The sequence below is a fragment of the Salmo salar genome, chromosome ssa04 (assembly GCF_905237065.1).
Source record: "Salmo salar chromosome ssa04, Ssal_v3.1, whole genome shotgun sequence".
Lineage (NCBI taxonomy): Eukaryota > Metazoa > Chordata > Actinopteri > Salmoniformes > Salmonidae > Salmo > Salmo salar.
Genome location: NC_059445.1, coordinates 30,440,366 through 30,456,290, shown reverse-complemented (window position 1 = coordinate 30,456,290; position 15,925 = coordinate 30,440,366). Strand labels below are relative to the sequence as shown.

General features: G+C 42.9%; 1 protein-coding gene across 4 annotated transcripts in view; it reads left to right on the top strand.

Moving 5' to 3' along the window:
* LOC106602819 (integrin alpha-X) overlaps positions 1-15,925 on the top strand; it is an 87,803-nt gene that overhangs the window by 44,496 nt on the left and 27,382 nt on the right. For all 4 annotated transcript variants that reach the window (XM_045716806.1, XM_045716805.1, XM_014195712.2 and 1 more), the window contains exons 16-27: positions 5,948-6,108; positions 6,264-6,421; positions 10,871-10,999; positions 11,759-11,826; positions 11,917-12,049; positions 12,514-12,627; positions 12,706-12,785; positions 12,956-13,042; positions 13,137-13,197; positions 13,339-13,440; positions 13,749-13,820; positions 13,939-14,046. In XM_045716806.1, the coding sequence (XP_045572762.1) occupies positions 5,948-6,108; positions 6,264-6,421; positions 10,871-10,999; positions 11,759-11,826; positions 11,917-12,049; positions 12,514-12,627; positions 12,706-12,785; positions 12,956-13,042; positions 13,137-13,197; positions 13,339-13,440; positions 13,749-13,820; positions 13,939-14,046 (1,273 nt within the window). The remainder of the gene's footprint in view (positions 1-5,947; positions 6,109-6,263; positions 6,422-10,870; positions 11,000-11,758; positions 11,827-11,916; positions 12,050-12,513; positions 12,628-12,705; positions 12,786-12,955; positions 13,043-13,136; positions 13,198-13,338; positions 13,441-13,748; positions 13,821-13,938; positions 14,047-15,925) is intronic.

The following is a 15,925-nucleotide window of genomic DNA, read 5'->3' as shown; positions in this document are numbered from 1 at the left end:
AAGCCTCACTAGAAGACCGCTCCGGCTCCCTCTTCTCCGACGGCATTGTTTTGGTCGGCCTCTGGAATCAGTTTGAATGCCCTGGGAGTTATAGTTCTTCCCGGATGTATGTAATAACACTTAAGGTTTTCTGGGCTAACAATGTAAGACATAATACATAAAAAAATAAAAAATACTGCATAGTTTCCTAAGGACTGGAAGCGAAGCTGCCATCTCTATCGACGCCATGACTGCTTGTCTTGCTTGCTAGCTAAGATCTTGAAAATATGATATTGGCATCATCAGACCAATCAAAGCTACAATAGATATAAAGTGATTTGACTTCATTTTATATGTGGCCAATGACCTTGAGCCTTGGATGGACACTTCTAATGTAACTTTTTGGCAGCACCCAAGGGGCTTGAATTTTCAAGCTCTCCCTGTAGGTTTTGCGGCGACATAGTGTCCCCATGAGTGACAGAACACGGAGCCAATCACGGCGCAACTAGAGAACATTGCCAACCACTATGCTCTGTATTTTCCACTGGCTGCCCCACCACCACAGAAAGCACTGGGCTAGGCTAAAACACCTGCATTTTGGAGCTGCTCCACCACCACAGAAAGCACTGAACTAGGCTGAAACAAGAAAGCTAAAAAGAGACCATGTCTGTACGCAGCTTTATTAACTCAATGATCTATTTTTAACTCAATCATCTATTTTTATTACATTGTTTGCCAAAATAACAATCAAAACAGGCAACAACAAAAAACTGCATATATATATATATATATATATATATATATATATATATATATATATATACATATACAGTACCAGTCAAAAGTTTGGACACACCTACTCATTCAAGGGTTTTTCTTTATTTGTACTATTTTCTACATTGTAGAATAATAGTGAAGCCATCAAAACTATCAAATAACACATATGGAATCATGTAGTAACCGGGTCAATATCACAAAACTGTACCATGCAACATTTAAAAATAAAAATCAGAATTTGTATTCCTTTTATGTTTTACTATAAAAAATAAATATTTGACTTGTAGAAAAACATGTTTTATAATTATAAACACATTTTCAGTGAATCAGCCATAAGATATGTCCACCCTGTTACGGACATGCACTAAACTGTCTTTAATTACTGCATTGGACTATTTTAATAATATTTACATTTTCATTAAGCTATTGTGTCCCCTTGTCAACCCTGTCCATTTGTTCTGGTCAAATTATAAAGAAATAACAGATTTTGTATACAATGTGTGGTTTTATACAGAACTTCATCTAATTTGCACATTATCATTCTAAATTGAGATATATTGGTATTCATTATATTTTATCCAAGTTTATAATTGTGTGGTGTTGGCCATGTCTTACTCTTTAAAATACATGACACAAATCCTTGATATTTGACAATGTAACTGAATTAATTTGAAAAAGATGCCAAGATAACAGGGTGGACAGCTATAAGGGGACAGAACATAAATTAAACAACACTGAATACTCAACACTGAATAGACATCTACATAGTAATTCATGTAGTAACAACATTTGAACTGCTATTTAGTTACATATTCATTGTGAAAAACTACAACACAAAAATACATTGCCGGTACAAAATCATTGGAATTAGCATTAAAACACATTCCTGTCCCTCTCTTCCTCTCTCGCTCCCCCTCTTTTCATCTCTCCCCCTTTTCACCCCAAATGCTCTTCCACATACTTCCAGGTGGATTTTTCCATCTGCACAGAGCGTTTATTAACAGCCTGTGGCTCTGGCATCAGACAAATTATCTGTGCATCAGAGTACCAACAAATATCTTCCTTTGGACTTGGCCAGAATAATTTGTTGATGCCATTCCGGTGCATGCACTTCACCTTAATGTTATGTTCCTCTACATCCATGATGATCCCAGGGTATCCTTCATGGTCATAATTGACAACACACCACTCCCCTACGTGATTAAGTTCAATGGTGCCAGGTCAGCATGTGGTGTCAGCCTTGTCATGAGATGCAGAGAGCTGGTTAGATGCTGCAGGGTCACCCAGAGTTGCCTCTTTGAGCTGAAAACAAGGACAGTCCAACATGCCACTATCCTTCTTGCACAGACAAGTAATGTCCCTGTATTTTATCTGGCCTGGTGAGACACTGATAAACTGATGAATCTTCATCGTTCCTTCAATGGCATCTAAGGCAAGCATCTGAGATGAGAAGAGATAGCATATGATATAAAGAGTAACAAAAACCTTATACATTTCAATACACAACCAGCTACTGTACAATAAAGTTGTATGTATGTGTGTATGGGGAGGAAGGAGGGTTACCTCTGCTCTTGCCTCAACATCACTCTCAGTAATGAAGAACATCTCCACAGAGGAGTTAAGACCCTTTAAGACATTGTACAGGGCTTGTGCATCTGGGATATCCTTTCAATGGTGCACTGCTCTATCTGCACATATCTTGAGGGCCCCTCCAACACCATCTGGTGCCTCCTTGCCATAGCTGGCCTCAAAGAAATTCCAGTTGACCTCTTGAAAGCCTTGTTTGTGTGGTTCTGTGGCGAGTAGGTAGAAGTTCCCTTTTTGCTTGTATTGTGTAGCCGACTGCCTTCATGGTACCTCTGCTTCAACATGGCAAGAACCGGATCAAGGTGGGCCCAAATGGTGGGTGGATCATGTCTCTGTGATGGTGAAATGGAGCAAAAAACATTTGGTGGTTGGTCTGCAGCAGTGTAGAGCACTGCAGTGTGGAGAGTGGCTTGCTGGTGAGATCCTCCAAAATGCACGGACTGGATCTCTTCACTGTATTTGCATGAATAGTTTTTGCTGAAGTCAATGTGCAGCAAGCATTCATTGTTCTTCAGTCTCTCCCTAAGCTCCCTATAGGCCCTGTATTGCCACTTGATATTAAAGATGTGTTGCCTAAACATGGCGAGCCTATCTTGAAACTGACTGACCAGTTCAGTTTCTGTTATTGTGACCTCCCTCTTCACGGTTATCATGGAGCACTTCTCTTCATCTTTTTGGATCTTCTCCAAGGTCCATTGTGTCAGAGGAACTACATTCCCAGGAGGTTTCAGAGTTGGATGAGTGGTGAGGAAGAAATCCTTACATTCACCATAAGCACATAGTTTTGATTTCAGGTCACACATACTTGAGTTGACCATGTCCTCAAGGTTTTTGGTGGACAAAAGCCTAAGGCTGTGAAGAGAATTTGCCATGAACTGTAAATTCTCATGGGTTTTGCACTGACAAGTTTCATGATCAGTTTCATTGGGCGTAACAACCCCAAATGGCCTGAGGCGGCAGAAGGTGGTATAGGACAACTGACCTAGTTCCTCAGACAGGGATTTGCTGTGCAGATTTTTCATTGTGTCAGTAAGAAGCCTCTTCAGCATTTTGTTCTTTAGTCGTGTGATGGTTTGTTTGTGGCTGGTCGTTATACGACTTACATCATCCCGGAGAAAGAAATCCTTCACTTTACTTTTAATTTCTGTTTCTGTTCTGCTTCCCTTCCTTGTCAAAAAAGAGCAAAGGTCCCCAAACACAGTTTGTTTTGATATCTTTAATGGGAGATGTGTGAAAGAGAAGAGCCCTCTTAATAGGTGATGTCACATTCTGATGTCTCAGCGAAGCTTTAACTGTTGAACGAGGCAATACACATGCCTGTTCTCCCCTAATCCTTGCATACCTCTTGAATCTCTATTTCTTCCTTTCTGCAGGCTGCACCCTGTCACTGAGTTCAGCTATTGCCTTCTTCTTCCCTGTCTCTTTATCTTTCCTCCATTTTTCCCTCTCTTTCTCTAGATACTCTCTCCTTTCTGGGTCAGCATTACGTCGTTCTCTGTATTGCCGCTGTCTTTCAGCTTGACTAAGAGGAGGTGCCATTCCTTCATGAAAGACCTGATTCAGCTGATATGTATTTAGTCTTTAAATACTATACATGCTATATATACTGGAATTATGTAATACAATTTATGAACAAAAACACATATTTTGCAACACATTACTGCAAGATATCCATTTGTCCACCCTGTTGAGTGCATGTCCACCCTGTTACGTGTACATGGATAACAGAGTGGAAAATAACAGGGTGGATATTTTGAGCAAAAAAATAGCAACTATGCCCCAAGTGATTATGATGAAGCTAGGATAATGGCTGCCACTTGAAAAGGAATTTGCATTGTTGGACAAATATATTTAGAAATTATGAAATTCGATTAACATCTTTTGTATTTTTGCTTAACAGGGTGGACATGTTATGCTTTCTCACATCACATCACCAACATATAATGATGAAAATATAATACTATGAAACCTAGATACTCACCAGGTTCACTACAGTTGTTTTCCCGCCAAGGAAGTGACATAATTTCCTGTTTGTGACGTCATTGTAGAAAATATATATTTTCTTAGTGCCAGTAACCACAATGTAACAGGGTGGACAACGACTTTGAGGACGTACAGAAAATAGTCAATATTCTTATAAAAAGTGCAGCATTTAACATAGAAAGACTATACACAAGATAACATTTAATGAAGAAAATTGGAAAATTAGGAAATGTTTTTTTTTAATGTATAATATTATTCCAAATTATTCTCGTTGAAGTTGAGCAGCACTTGGGACATTGAAAAACTGCTTCCTTCCACTGAAATAAAATAGTCTAAAATGTATAACATTTACTTTGAAATCTATGTCATTATGCTTCTATTACCATGAAGGCATACACACTTAAGGATCCTTTGAAAATTTGAAATTTTGATCCAGTGTATATTTTTTATATACGATTTTGAATGATTTATCTTGAGGACAAAAAATAACACTTTTAGTGATATTGACCCAACCAAAAAAGGGTTAAACAAATCAAAATATATTTTATATTTGAGATTTTTCAAAGTAGCCACCATTTGCCTTGATGACACTTTTGTACTTTCTTGGCATTCTCTCAACCAGCTTAATGCATTTAAATGCATTTAAATTAACAGGTGTTCCTGTGGAATTTATTTCCTTCTTAATGTGTTTGAGCCAATCAGTTGTGTTGTGACAAGGTAGGGGTTGTTTACAGAAGATAGCCCTATTGGGTAAAAGATAATATGGGTGGAAAAGTTTTCCAGGTGACTACCTCATGAAGCTGGTTGAGAGAATGCCAAGAGTGTGCAAAGCTGTCATCAAAGCAAAGGGTGGCCATTAGAAGAATCTCAAATATAAAATATATTTTGATTTGTTTAACACTTTTTTGGTTACTACATCATTCTATATGTGTTATTTTGTAGTTTCGATGTCTTCACTATTATTCTACAATGCAGAAAATAGTAGAAATAAAGAAAAACACTTGAATGAGTAGGTGTTCTAAGTCTTTTGACCTGTAGTGTATATATTATTTTTGCTAAACAGGTTGCGCTCAAAACAGGTGGGGCTCTCCCCCACCTACCCTGAATGACGGGTCGCACTAATTGTTGCACAGGTCGTAGAGGCAGGCAGGTAGCTTTATATAACCCCCAACTGTCGCAATCCAAATAGTATGGAGATTCAGTTTTTGAATTTCCTGCCTGGGCTAGGTGGATAGTGGAATTATGACATTAACACGTCATGGTATTTTGCGGTAGTTGTTGTCCCACAACTCTCGCATATCAACCAATCACCATCCAGGATCTAAACAACCCATTTTATAATATGGCATATGGGAGAGTCACTCTCTTTCCGTATTTTTTCATGCTTTATTGACAGACAGAGTATAAACAGTGGGAGATAGGTGAAAGGGCAGACAGTGAGGAGGGAGCATGTTTAAAAGACACAAGGTGATCCAATGTTTCTCAATGTTTTGGACCCCCTGATTTGACATGGTTTAGAGCAGGGCAACATAAAAATTCAATGGAAAGAGTAGACATTGTTTCTGTAGTAGTAGTAGAGTCTTTGACCGTTTGATCTGTTGTGTCCTCTTGTCCACCCCAGGTCCCAGCCAGTGATGCGTGTGTTGGTGTCTGTCACCATGGACCCTCCCATGATCTCCCAGAACTCCTTCCACTGTGCCGGCCCCATGGCCCTTAACACTCCCGTAACCACAGCCACTCTGTGTGTCACTGTCAGTGGGGCCCACGTGGGAAACATACAGGGTACAGATTATCTCCACACTACAACACACAGCATAACACACTCTACTTTGAGTTGTATTACTGGAATGAGAGGAATTTGTTATATTGGCTCAGTTTGTTTGTCCATTAATCTGGACAAATATCACTGCTGTAACTGGTATGTTTCTCTGCCCTAGCTTCTCTCCAGGCGTCAGTGTCTGTGACAGTGGATCTACTGGAGGATCAGACCAGGACCAGGCCAGCCCGTCTGCTCTTCTATCCCAGATCAACATCCTCCAGCTGGGATGAAACAGTTACAGGCACTGCCTGCCACAACTTCTCCCTCAGTATCCCGGTCAGTGGTAGCTTCACACCACTTTCTATGTGTGTGTAGAAATTTACCACCTTTAGTCACAGGCTTCATCAATGAGTGCATAGACGACGTTGTCCCCACTGTATCCAAACCAAAAACCATTGTCACGTCCTGACCAGTATAAGGGTTATTTGTTATTGTAGTTTGGTCAGGACTTGGCAGAGGGTATTTGTTTTATGTGGTTCGGGGTGGTGGTTTATTTAGTAGGGCGTTTGATTTATTATTTCCGGGTTTTGGTTTATGTTCTATGTTTTGTACTTCTATGTTCTTTCTGTGTTGGTATATTTCTATGTTTAGGTTAATGGGGGGTTGGACTCTCAATTGGAGGCAGGTGCTTTCTCGTTGCCTCTGATTGAGAGTCCTATATATGGGTAATTGTTTGGTTTAGTGTTTGTGGGAGATTGTTTCTTGTTTTGCCTGTGTGAGCATTACAAGACTGTTTTGTTGTTCGTGAGTTCTTCATTGTTTGTTATTTTGGTGTTCACTTTATTTTAAAATAAATCAAGATGAGCATCCACATTCCTGCTGCGTTTTGGTCCTCCATTCCCGACGACAACCGTTACAACCATAGATTACAAGGAAATATCCGAGCTGGGCTAAAGGCTAGAGTTACCACTTACAAGAAACGGGACACGGACAAGGACATAGACAAGAAAGCCCGCTACGACCTCTAACAAGACATTAAACATGCAAAAGGTGTCACGGTTGTCGTCGGATAAAGCGGACCAAGACGCAGTGGGGAAATGTGCACTCATCTTCTTTATTAATAGGACAAAGAAGGAAAAAAACTAAATAAACACGTACACAAAAGACACAACGACGAATAACAGTATGGTAAGGCACAAGGCTATACACAGAACAATCTCCCACAAAACACAAACAAAACACATACCTATATATAGGACTCTCAATCAAAGGCAACTACAAACACCTGCCTCCAATTGAGAGTCCAACACCAAATTACCTAACATAGAAATGCTAAACTAGAGAGAACATAGAACATAACCCAAAACCTGGAAATAATAAATCAAACACCCTTCCAAGCAAACCACCACCCCGAACCACATAAAACAAATACCCTCTGCCACGTCCTGACCAAACTACAATACAAATAACCCCTATTACCTGTCAGGACGTGACAAAAGGACAATATAGGACGAAGGTGGAATCCTATTACACTGGCTCCGACTCTCGTTGTATTTTGCAGGGCTTGCAGACGATAATGGAGTAGAAAGGAAAACCCAGCCGTGAGATGTTAAATAAAAAAATGCCCAACGATACAGAACTGCCAAACGAGCTAAATGCCTTTTATCCTCGCTTTGGGGAATACAACACTGAGTCTTGCGTGAAAGCCCCCGTTCTGGGTGACTGTGTGATCTCGCTCTCTGTAGCCGATGTGAGTAAAACATTTGAATAAGTCAACACTCGCAAGGCTGCCGGAACAGACTTAATACCAGGGCACATTCTCAAAGCATGTGCAGACCAGCTGGCAACTGCCTTCACGGACATTTTCAATTTCTTCTTGTCCAAGTCTGTAATCCCAACATGTTTCAAGCTGACCACCATTGTCCCTGTTCCCAAGAACTCCAAGGTAACCTGCCTTAATGACTATCAGCCTGTAGCACTCACATCTTTAATTATGAAGTCCTTTGAAAGGCTGGTCATGACACACATTGATACCATCATCCCAGACACCCTGGACCCACTCCAATTCACATACTGCCCCAACAGATCCACAGCAATCTCAATTGCACTTCACACTCATGGACAAGAGGGGAAATAACTATGTGAAAACGCTGTTCATAGACAGCGGCAGGTAGCCTACTGGTTAGAGTGTTGGACTTGTAACCGAAAGGTGGCAAGATCGAATCCCCGAGCTGACAAGGTAAAAATCTGTTGTTCTGCCCCTGAACAAGGCAGTTAACTGAATTTTCCTAGGCCGTCATTGTAAATAAGCATTTGTTCTTAACTGACTTGCCTAGTTAAATAAAGGATAAATAAAAATAGACTACAGTTCAGCGTTCAACACCATAGTCCCATCCAAGCTCATCACTAAGCTGGGCACCTTGGGACTGAACACCTCCCTCTGCAACAGGATCCTGGACTTCCTGATGGGCGGCCCCAGGGGGTGAGGATAAGCAACAACACCTCCTCCATGCTGTTGTGTGCTTTGTAGTCCCTGTTCATCCACAATTCCAAAACCATCATCAAGTTTTCTGATGACACGATGGTGCTAGGCCTGATCACCAACAGTGATTAGACAGCCTACAGGGAGTAGATCAGAGACTTGGCAGTGTGGTGCCACGACAACAATCTCTCCCTCCATGTCATTAAAACCAAGGAACTGATTGTGGGCTAGAGGGGAGAGCATGCCCCCATCCACATCGATGGGGCTGTAGTGGTGTGAGTTCAGAACTTCAAGTTCCTTGGCATACACATCACTGGGGCTCCTGAGTGCAGCGGTCTAAGGCTCTGCATCTCACAGCCGGCTGTGATTAGGAGTCGCATAGGGCGGCGCGCAATTGACACAGCATTGTCCGGGTTAGCGTTTGGCTGGGGTGGGCCGTTATTGTAAATAAACATTTGTTCTTAACTGACTTGCCTAGTTAAAGGTTACATTTTTTTTTAAGTAAAAAAGACAGCGCCTCTCCCCCTCAGGAAGCTGAAACGATTTGGCATGGGCCCTTGCACAACCCTTGACCACAAAGCGCTACAGAGGAAGATATACTCAGAGGAAGGTCCACTGGGGAGCCAGGCCCAGACAATCAGAATGGGTTTTTCCCCAGAAAAGGGAGGTATTACAGACAAAAGGTATTACAGGTGAAGAAGCCAGATGTGAAGGTCCTGGGCTGGCGTGGTTACACGTGGTCTTCGATTGGGGGGCGAGTTGAACGTACTGCCATATTCTCAGAAACAACGTTGGAGGCAGCTTATGGTCGATAAATTAACATTCAATTATCTGGCATCAGCTCTGGTGGACATTCCTGCCGTCAGTATGACAATTGCACTCTCCCTCAAACCTTGAGTTATCTGTGGCACTGTGTTGTGTGACAAAACTGCACATTTTAAAGTGGTCTTTTATTGTCCCCAGCACAAGGTGCACCTGTGTAATGATCATGCTGTTTAATCAGCTTCTTGATATGCCACTCCTAACAGGGAGGTAAAACGAAAAACTAAGATATACGATTTTTGTGCGTATGGAACATTTCTGTGATTTTTTTTTTTTATCAGCTCATGAAACATGGGTCCAACTCTTTACATGTTGCGTTTATATTTTTGTTGAGTGTAGTTAATGTAATGGTTACTTCATCTATCTGCACTGACCCTATCTTGCACTGACTCTATGCACACTCACAAGACTATACATACACACTATATACACACTCACACTACACTGACACTCTCCACACAAAACCCACACACATACACTACATGACCAAGAGTATGTGGACACCTGCTCGTTGAACATCTCATTCCAAAATCATAGGCATTAATATGGAGATGGTCCCCCCTTTGCTGCTATAACAGCCTCCACTCTTCTGGGAAGGCTTTCCACTAGATGTAGGATCATCGCTGTGGGGACTTGCTTTCATTCAGCCACAAGAGCATTAGTGAGGCACTGATGTTGGGCGATTAGGCCTAGCTCACAGTCGGCGTTCCAATTCATCCCAAAAGTGTTCGATGGGGTTGAGGTCAGGGCTCTATGCAGGCCAGTCAAGTTCTTCCACAGCGATCTCGACAAACCATTTCTGTATGGACCTCGCTTTGTGCACGGGGGCATTGTCATGCTGAAACAGGAAAGGGCCTTCCCCAAACTGTAAAAGTAAGCATTTCACGGTAAAGACTACACCCGTTGTCTAAAGGTGCATGTGACAAATAACATTTTATTTGATTTTAAATTAGTGCATGTTGATGTGAGTTTTGTCCCTGTGTGCATCCTTTAGGTGCATATGTGTACATTATGTTGCATGTATGTAGTTGGCTCCATACACACTCAGGTTGTACAGGGGGGCAGAGGCAGCAGCTGGCCCAGTGGTTAAGAGCGTTGGGCCAGTAACCGAAAATTCGCTGGCTTGAATCCCTGAGTCGACTAGGTGAAAAATCTGTCATTATGCCCTTGAGCAACCCTAATTGCTCCTGCAAGACGCTCTGTATAAGAGTGTCTGCTAAATAACTAAAATGTGACTGTGAATGTACAATGCATTTGACATAATGGGTGTGATACGACAGACATTTATTTTATGAATTTGTCTGCACAAAACAAATTTACACGACCATTGTGGAGACACCATACAATGGTTGTACAACTTGTATGGGTTTGTATTTACACCTCACTTCTCCCAGTCTGTCTGCACTTGGTAAATGCTTAGTGTGTTTTTGGGGTGTTTATTTGAGGAGTGTTTTGGTGTGTTCTCTGGGTCTGTCCTCCAGGAGTGTATATCAGACTACCGTGAGGTGCCTCTGTCTGTTCAAATGGCTGTGGAGGGCCAGGAGGTACCAGGGACAGGAGGACTGAAGTCAGTCCTGAGCCCAGACAACCCAACCTCTTTTGCACACATGGTGAGCCCTCTGTGTGTGTGTGTGTCTGTGTGTGTGTGTAATTTGGTTGCGTGTCTGTGAATGTGCTAGGTAAAGCCCCGCCTTATCTCAGCTCACTGGTCACCATGCAGCATCCACCCGTAGCACGCGCTCCAGCAGATATATTTCACTGGTCATCCCCAAAGCCAATTCCTCCTTTGGCCGCCTCTCCTTCCAGTTCTCTGCTGCCAATGACTGGAACGAACTGCAAAAATCACTGAAGCTGGAGACTCATATCTCCCTCACTAACTTTAAGCACCAGCTGTCAGAGCAGCTCACAGATCACTGCACCTGTACATAGCCCATCTGTAAATAGCCCATCCAACTACCCCATCCCCATACTGTATTTATTTATTTATTTATCTTGCTCCTTTGCACCCCAGTAGCTCTACTTGCACATTCATCTTTTGCACATCAATCACTCCAGTGTTTAATTGCTATATTGTAATTACTTCACCACCATGGCCTATTTATTGCATTACCTCCCTTATCTTACCTCATTTGCACACATTGTATATAGACTTGTTTTTCTACTGTATTATTGACTGTATGTTTGTTTATTCCATGTGTAACTCTGTGTTGTTGTATGTGTTCGAATTGCTACTCTTTATCTTGGCCAGGTCACAGTTGTAAATGAGAACTTGTTCTCAACTTGCCTACCTGGTTAAATAAAGTTAAAATAAAATAAATGTAAAAAAAAATGTAGAAGTTTTTGCAGCAGTTTGTGATTGTTTCTTTCAGATCTTGCTGGAGAAGGTTTGTGGCGAGGACCATGTGTGTGTCTCTGACTTATCAGTCAACGTCACCAGGTGAAATATGTCAAATATTTGTCAAATGTTTCATTGTATTAATTGAACTGTTTGCTAAACGGTCTCTCTCTCCCCTCCTATCTTCTCCAGTCCAGAGGTGGTGTGTAGCCAAGGTTTCCCAGTAGAAGTGTCTGTAGAGGTGGCTAACAGTGGAGAGGATTCCTCTGAGGCTCAGCTGACACTGGTCCACCCTTCCTCCATAACCTTCATTCGTGCCAAACGGGTAAAACCCACCACTGTCGGGAGGGATGGAGGCAGGTGTAGGATGAAGGGCTAGAGAGATATATGAAGGGGTGTGATGGAGAGATTTAGTTGTGAGCAGGGGTGGGAAGGATGGAGGGATGAAAGGATGGGATGGATTTAATTGTGAGCAGAGGTGGGAAGGATGGAGGGATGAAAGGATGGGATGGATTTAGTTGTGAGTGGGGGTGGGAAGGATGGAGGGATGAAAGGATGGGATGGATTTAGTTGTGAGCGGGGGTGGGAAGGATGGAGGGATGAAAGGATGGGATGGATTTAGTTGTGAGCAGGGGTGGGAAGGATGGAGGGATGAAAGGATGGGATGGATTTAGTTATGAGCAGGGGTGGGAAGGATGGAGGGATAGAGATATGATAAAGTGTTTGCTTTCATCAGCTGGTTTAGTTTGGTTTTGATCATGTCACAGGTAATATTTCAATCTGTTATAGCCATCAGGACCAGGCCAGGTGGCTGTTTGGTGTGTGTCGAACACCACAGGACTAGAAAACATCACACACACAGTGTGTCCCCTCAGCTCTACTGTCCTGAGACAGGGGGCACGGGTAAATATCATTCAGCCTACTGAATTTTTGTAAAGCTGAGAGTGAAAATATTTTGATCTGATTCTGCCCTTCCCCCAGGTGACAGTGTTGATGTCATTCACAGTGTTTGAGCCATCCTGTATGAGAGAAAGACTGGCTTTAAATGTGTTTGTTACTACGTGAGTCACCATCTCTACGGATAGAACTTAACCAGTGATGGGGAAAAAAGGAAATTATTATTTTCTATTTTACTCTATTCCATTCATCTATCTAATCAGAATTTGTAGATCATAATTTGTGTCATGGTAAACGTCAACACTGTTTGTGTATTCATTCTTCTGTCCTACAGTGATAATGAAGGGCAGGGCACCCTTCAGGATAACTATGCAAGCTCCTCTGTAGATGTCAAACTTCCTATCAATATTGTTGTGAAAGGGTGGGTGCATACAATTTCCTCTTCAGACAAAGTTTCAATATGACAATAGTGACTGAGACAGGATAAATGATCTTTACTTATCATTATATTTCAGAGGATACTCCTCCCAATACATAACTTTCCCAGACAACAAACTTCTGGAGCACATATACATGGTAGGAATAAATCCTACTGTACATGGTACTGCTGCCTACTGGTTCTGTATACATGTCTATCTCTATCTGTTAGTATTTCAATGATACTTCTTTCAGTATCCATCCTTTTATATCTCCCCATGTCCTATCTCCATCTCTGAGGTGGAGAATATAGGAAATGTTGCAGCACCGGTCAATGTAACATTTGTGATTCCAGTGGAGTTGGCCTCTGGTTACCTGTGGAATGTGTCTCTTCTTCAAACAGTGAGTGCAGCCTGGGTCCTTTTCATTAGGGTACACGTTTTTGACATTGGAAGCGAAAATTTGTTTTTGTTATTGGGCAAGTTTAGATAGTACCTTCGTGTTTCACTCACTTGAAGCATTTACTTCTGTTTTGTGCCTGGTCTGTAGCAGACACAGGTCATCTGACAGCATCTATAATAGTCAAGCAGCACTTTCCTCAGTCAATCAGCATGAAGTACCAGTGGCAGGATATGGTATTTGGTTAGTAGCATATGTCTGGCATTATACGTGTTCTTATTTTTGTGTGCACGTCTGTGTTTATGCCAAAGGATAACAGCAGAGGAAAGTGTGAGAGGAAGGAGGTATTCTCTAAACAGGAAAAAAACACTCTGTTTTATCAGGTGAGATAGACCTCTAAAAGAGACATAAACTAAACAGAAATATGGGTGTTTCTCTAATCACTTGTCATTACAAGTACAGTCATTTCTACTCTAACCCTTATGATTGGGTCTACCACAGCACTGTAGTGGGGTCATCTGTCATCTGGTTGGCTGCACAATAGGACTGTCATCCAACAATCAGCCAACCATCTTCAAGTTTGTTGGGAATATCAGTAGAAGCTCAGAGGTAAGGATAATCGTAACTTCATACATACATTATTCAACAACATGAAAGGTATGTAAGCATAGGTGTTGTATGGGCTAGATGAGGCAGCTATATATAGATTGCTCTGGTATGGGTCCATGTCAAGCAGATGAGGGGCTAGATTCTATCAGATCCGCGTCAGACGACACCCGCATAGCGGTTGTTTTGGCAGTGTCAAATTTGTCACATGCGCCGATCTCAACAAGTGTAGACCTTACCGTGAAATGCTTACTTACAAGCCCTTAACCAACAGTGCAGTTCAAGAAGAGTTAAGAAAATATTTACCAAAAAAGTAAAAAATAATAAAAAGAAAACACAACATAACAATAACGAGGCTATATACAGGGGGTACTGGTACCGAGTCAGTCTGGAGGCTATATACAGGGGGCACCGGTACCGAGTCAGTGTGGAGGCTATATACAGGGGGTACAGGTACCGAGTCAGTGTGGAGGCTATATACAAGGGGTACCGGTACCGAGTCAATGTGGAGGCTATATACAGGGGGTACCGGTACCGAGTCAGTGTGGAGGCTATATACAGGGGTACCGGTACCGAGTCAGTGTGGAGGCTATATATACAGGGGGTACCGGTACCGAGTCAGTGTGGAGGCTATATACAGGGGGTACCGGTACCGAGTCAGTGTGCGGGGGTACAGGTTACTAACGAGGCTATATACAGGGGGTACCGGTACCGAGTCAGTGTGCGGGGGTACAGGTTTGAGGTAATTTGTATATTTACATTTATATTTACATCATTTAGCAGACACTCTTATCCAGAGCGACTTACAAATTGGTGCATTCACCTTATGATATCCAGTGGAACAACCACTTTACAATAGTATATCAATATATTTTTTTGGGGGGGGTTGAAGGATTACTTAATCCTATCCCAGGTATTCCTTAAAGAGGTGGGGTTTCGGGTGTCTCCGGAAGGTGGTGATTGACTCCACTGTCCTGGCGTCGTGAGGGAGCTTGTTCCACCATTGGGGTGCCAGAGCAGCGAACAGTTTTGACTGGGCTGAGCGGGAACTGTGCTTCCGCAGAGGTAGGGAGGCGAGCAGGCCAGAGGTGGATGAACGCAGTGCCCTTGTTTGGGTGTAGGGCCTGATCAGAGACCGAAAGGTATGGAGGTGCCGTTCCCCTCACAGCTCCGTAGGCAAGCACCATGGTCTTGTAGCAGATGCGAGCTTCAACTGGAAGCCAGTGGAGTGTGCGGAGGAGCAGGGTGACATGAGAGAACTTGGGAAGGTTGAACACCAGACGGGCTGCGGCGTTCTGGATGAGTTGTAGGGGTTTAATGGCACAGGCAGGGAGCCCCGCCAACAGGGATTTGCAGAAATCCAGACGGGAGATGACAAGTGCCTGGATTAGGACCTGCGCCACTTCCTGTGTGAGGCAGGGTCGTACTGCGAATGTTGTAGAGCATGAACCTACAGGATCGGGTCACCGGCTTGATGTTAGCGGAGAACGACAGGGCTCTTAGCACTCTGGGAGGAGGACACAATGGAGTTGTCAACCGTGATGGCGAGATCATGAAACGGGCTGTCCTTCCCCGGGAGGAAGAGCAGCTCCGTCTTGCTGAGGTTCAGCTTGAGGTGGTGATCCGTCATCCACACTGATATGTCTGCCAGACATGCAGAGATGCGATTCGCCACCTGGTTATCAGAAGGGGAAAGGAGAAGATTAATTGTGTGTCGTCTGCGTAGCAATGATAGGAGAGACCATGTGAGGATATGACAGAGCCAAGTGACTTGGTGTATAGCGAGAATAGGAGAGGGCCTAGAACTGAGCCCTGGGGGACACCAATGGTGAGAGCACGTGGTGCGGAGACGGATTCTCGCCACGCCACCTTGTAGGAGCGA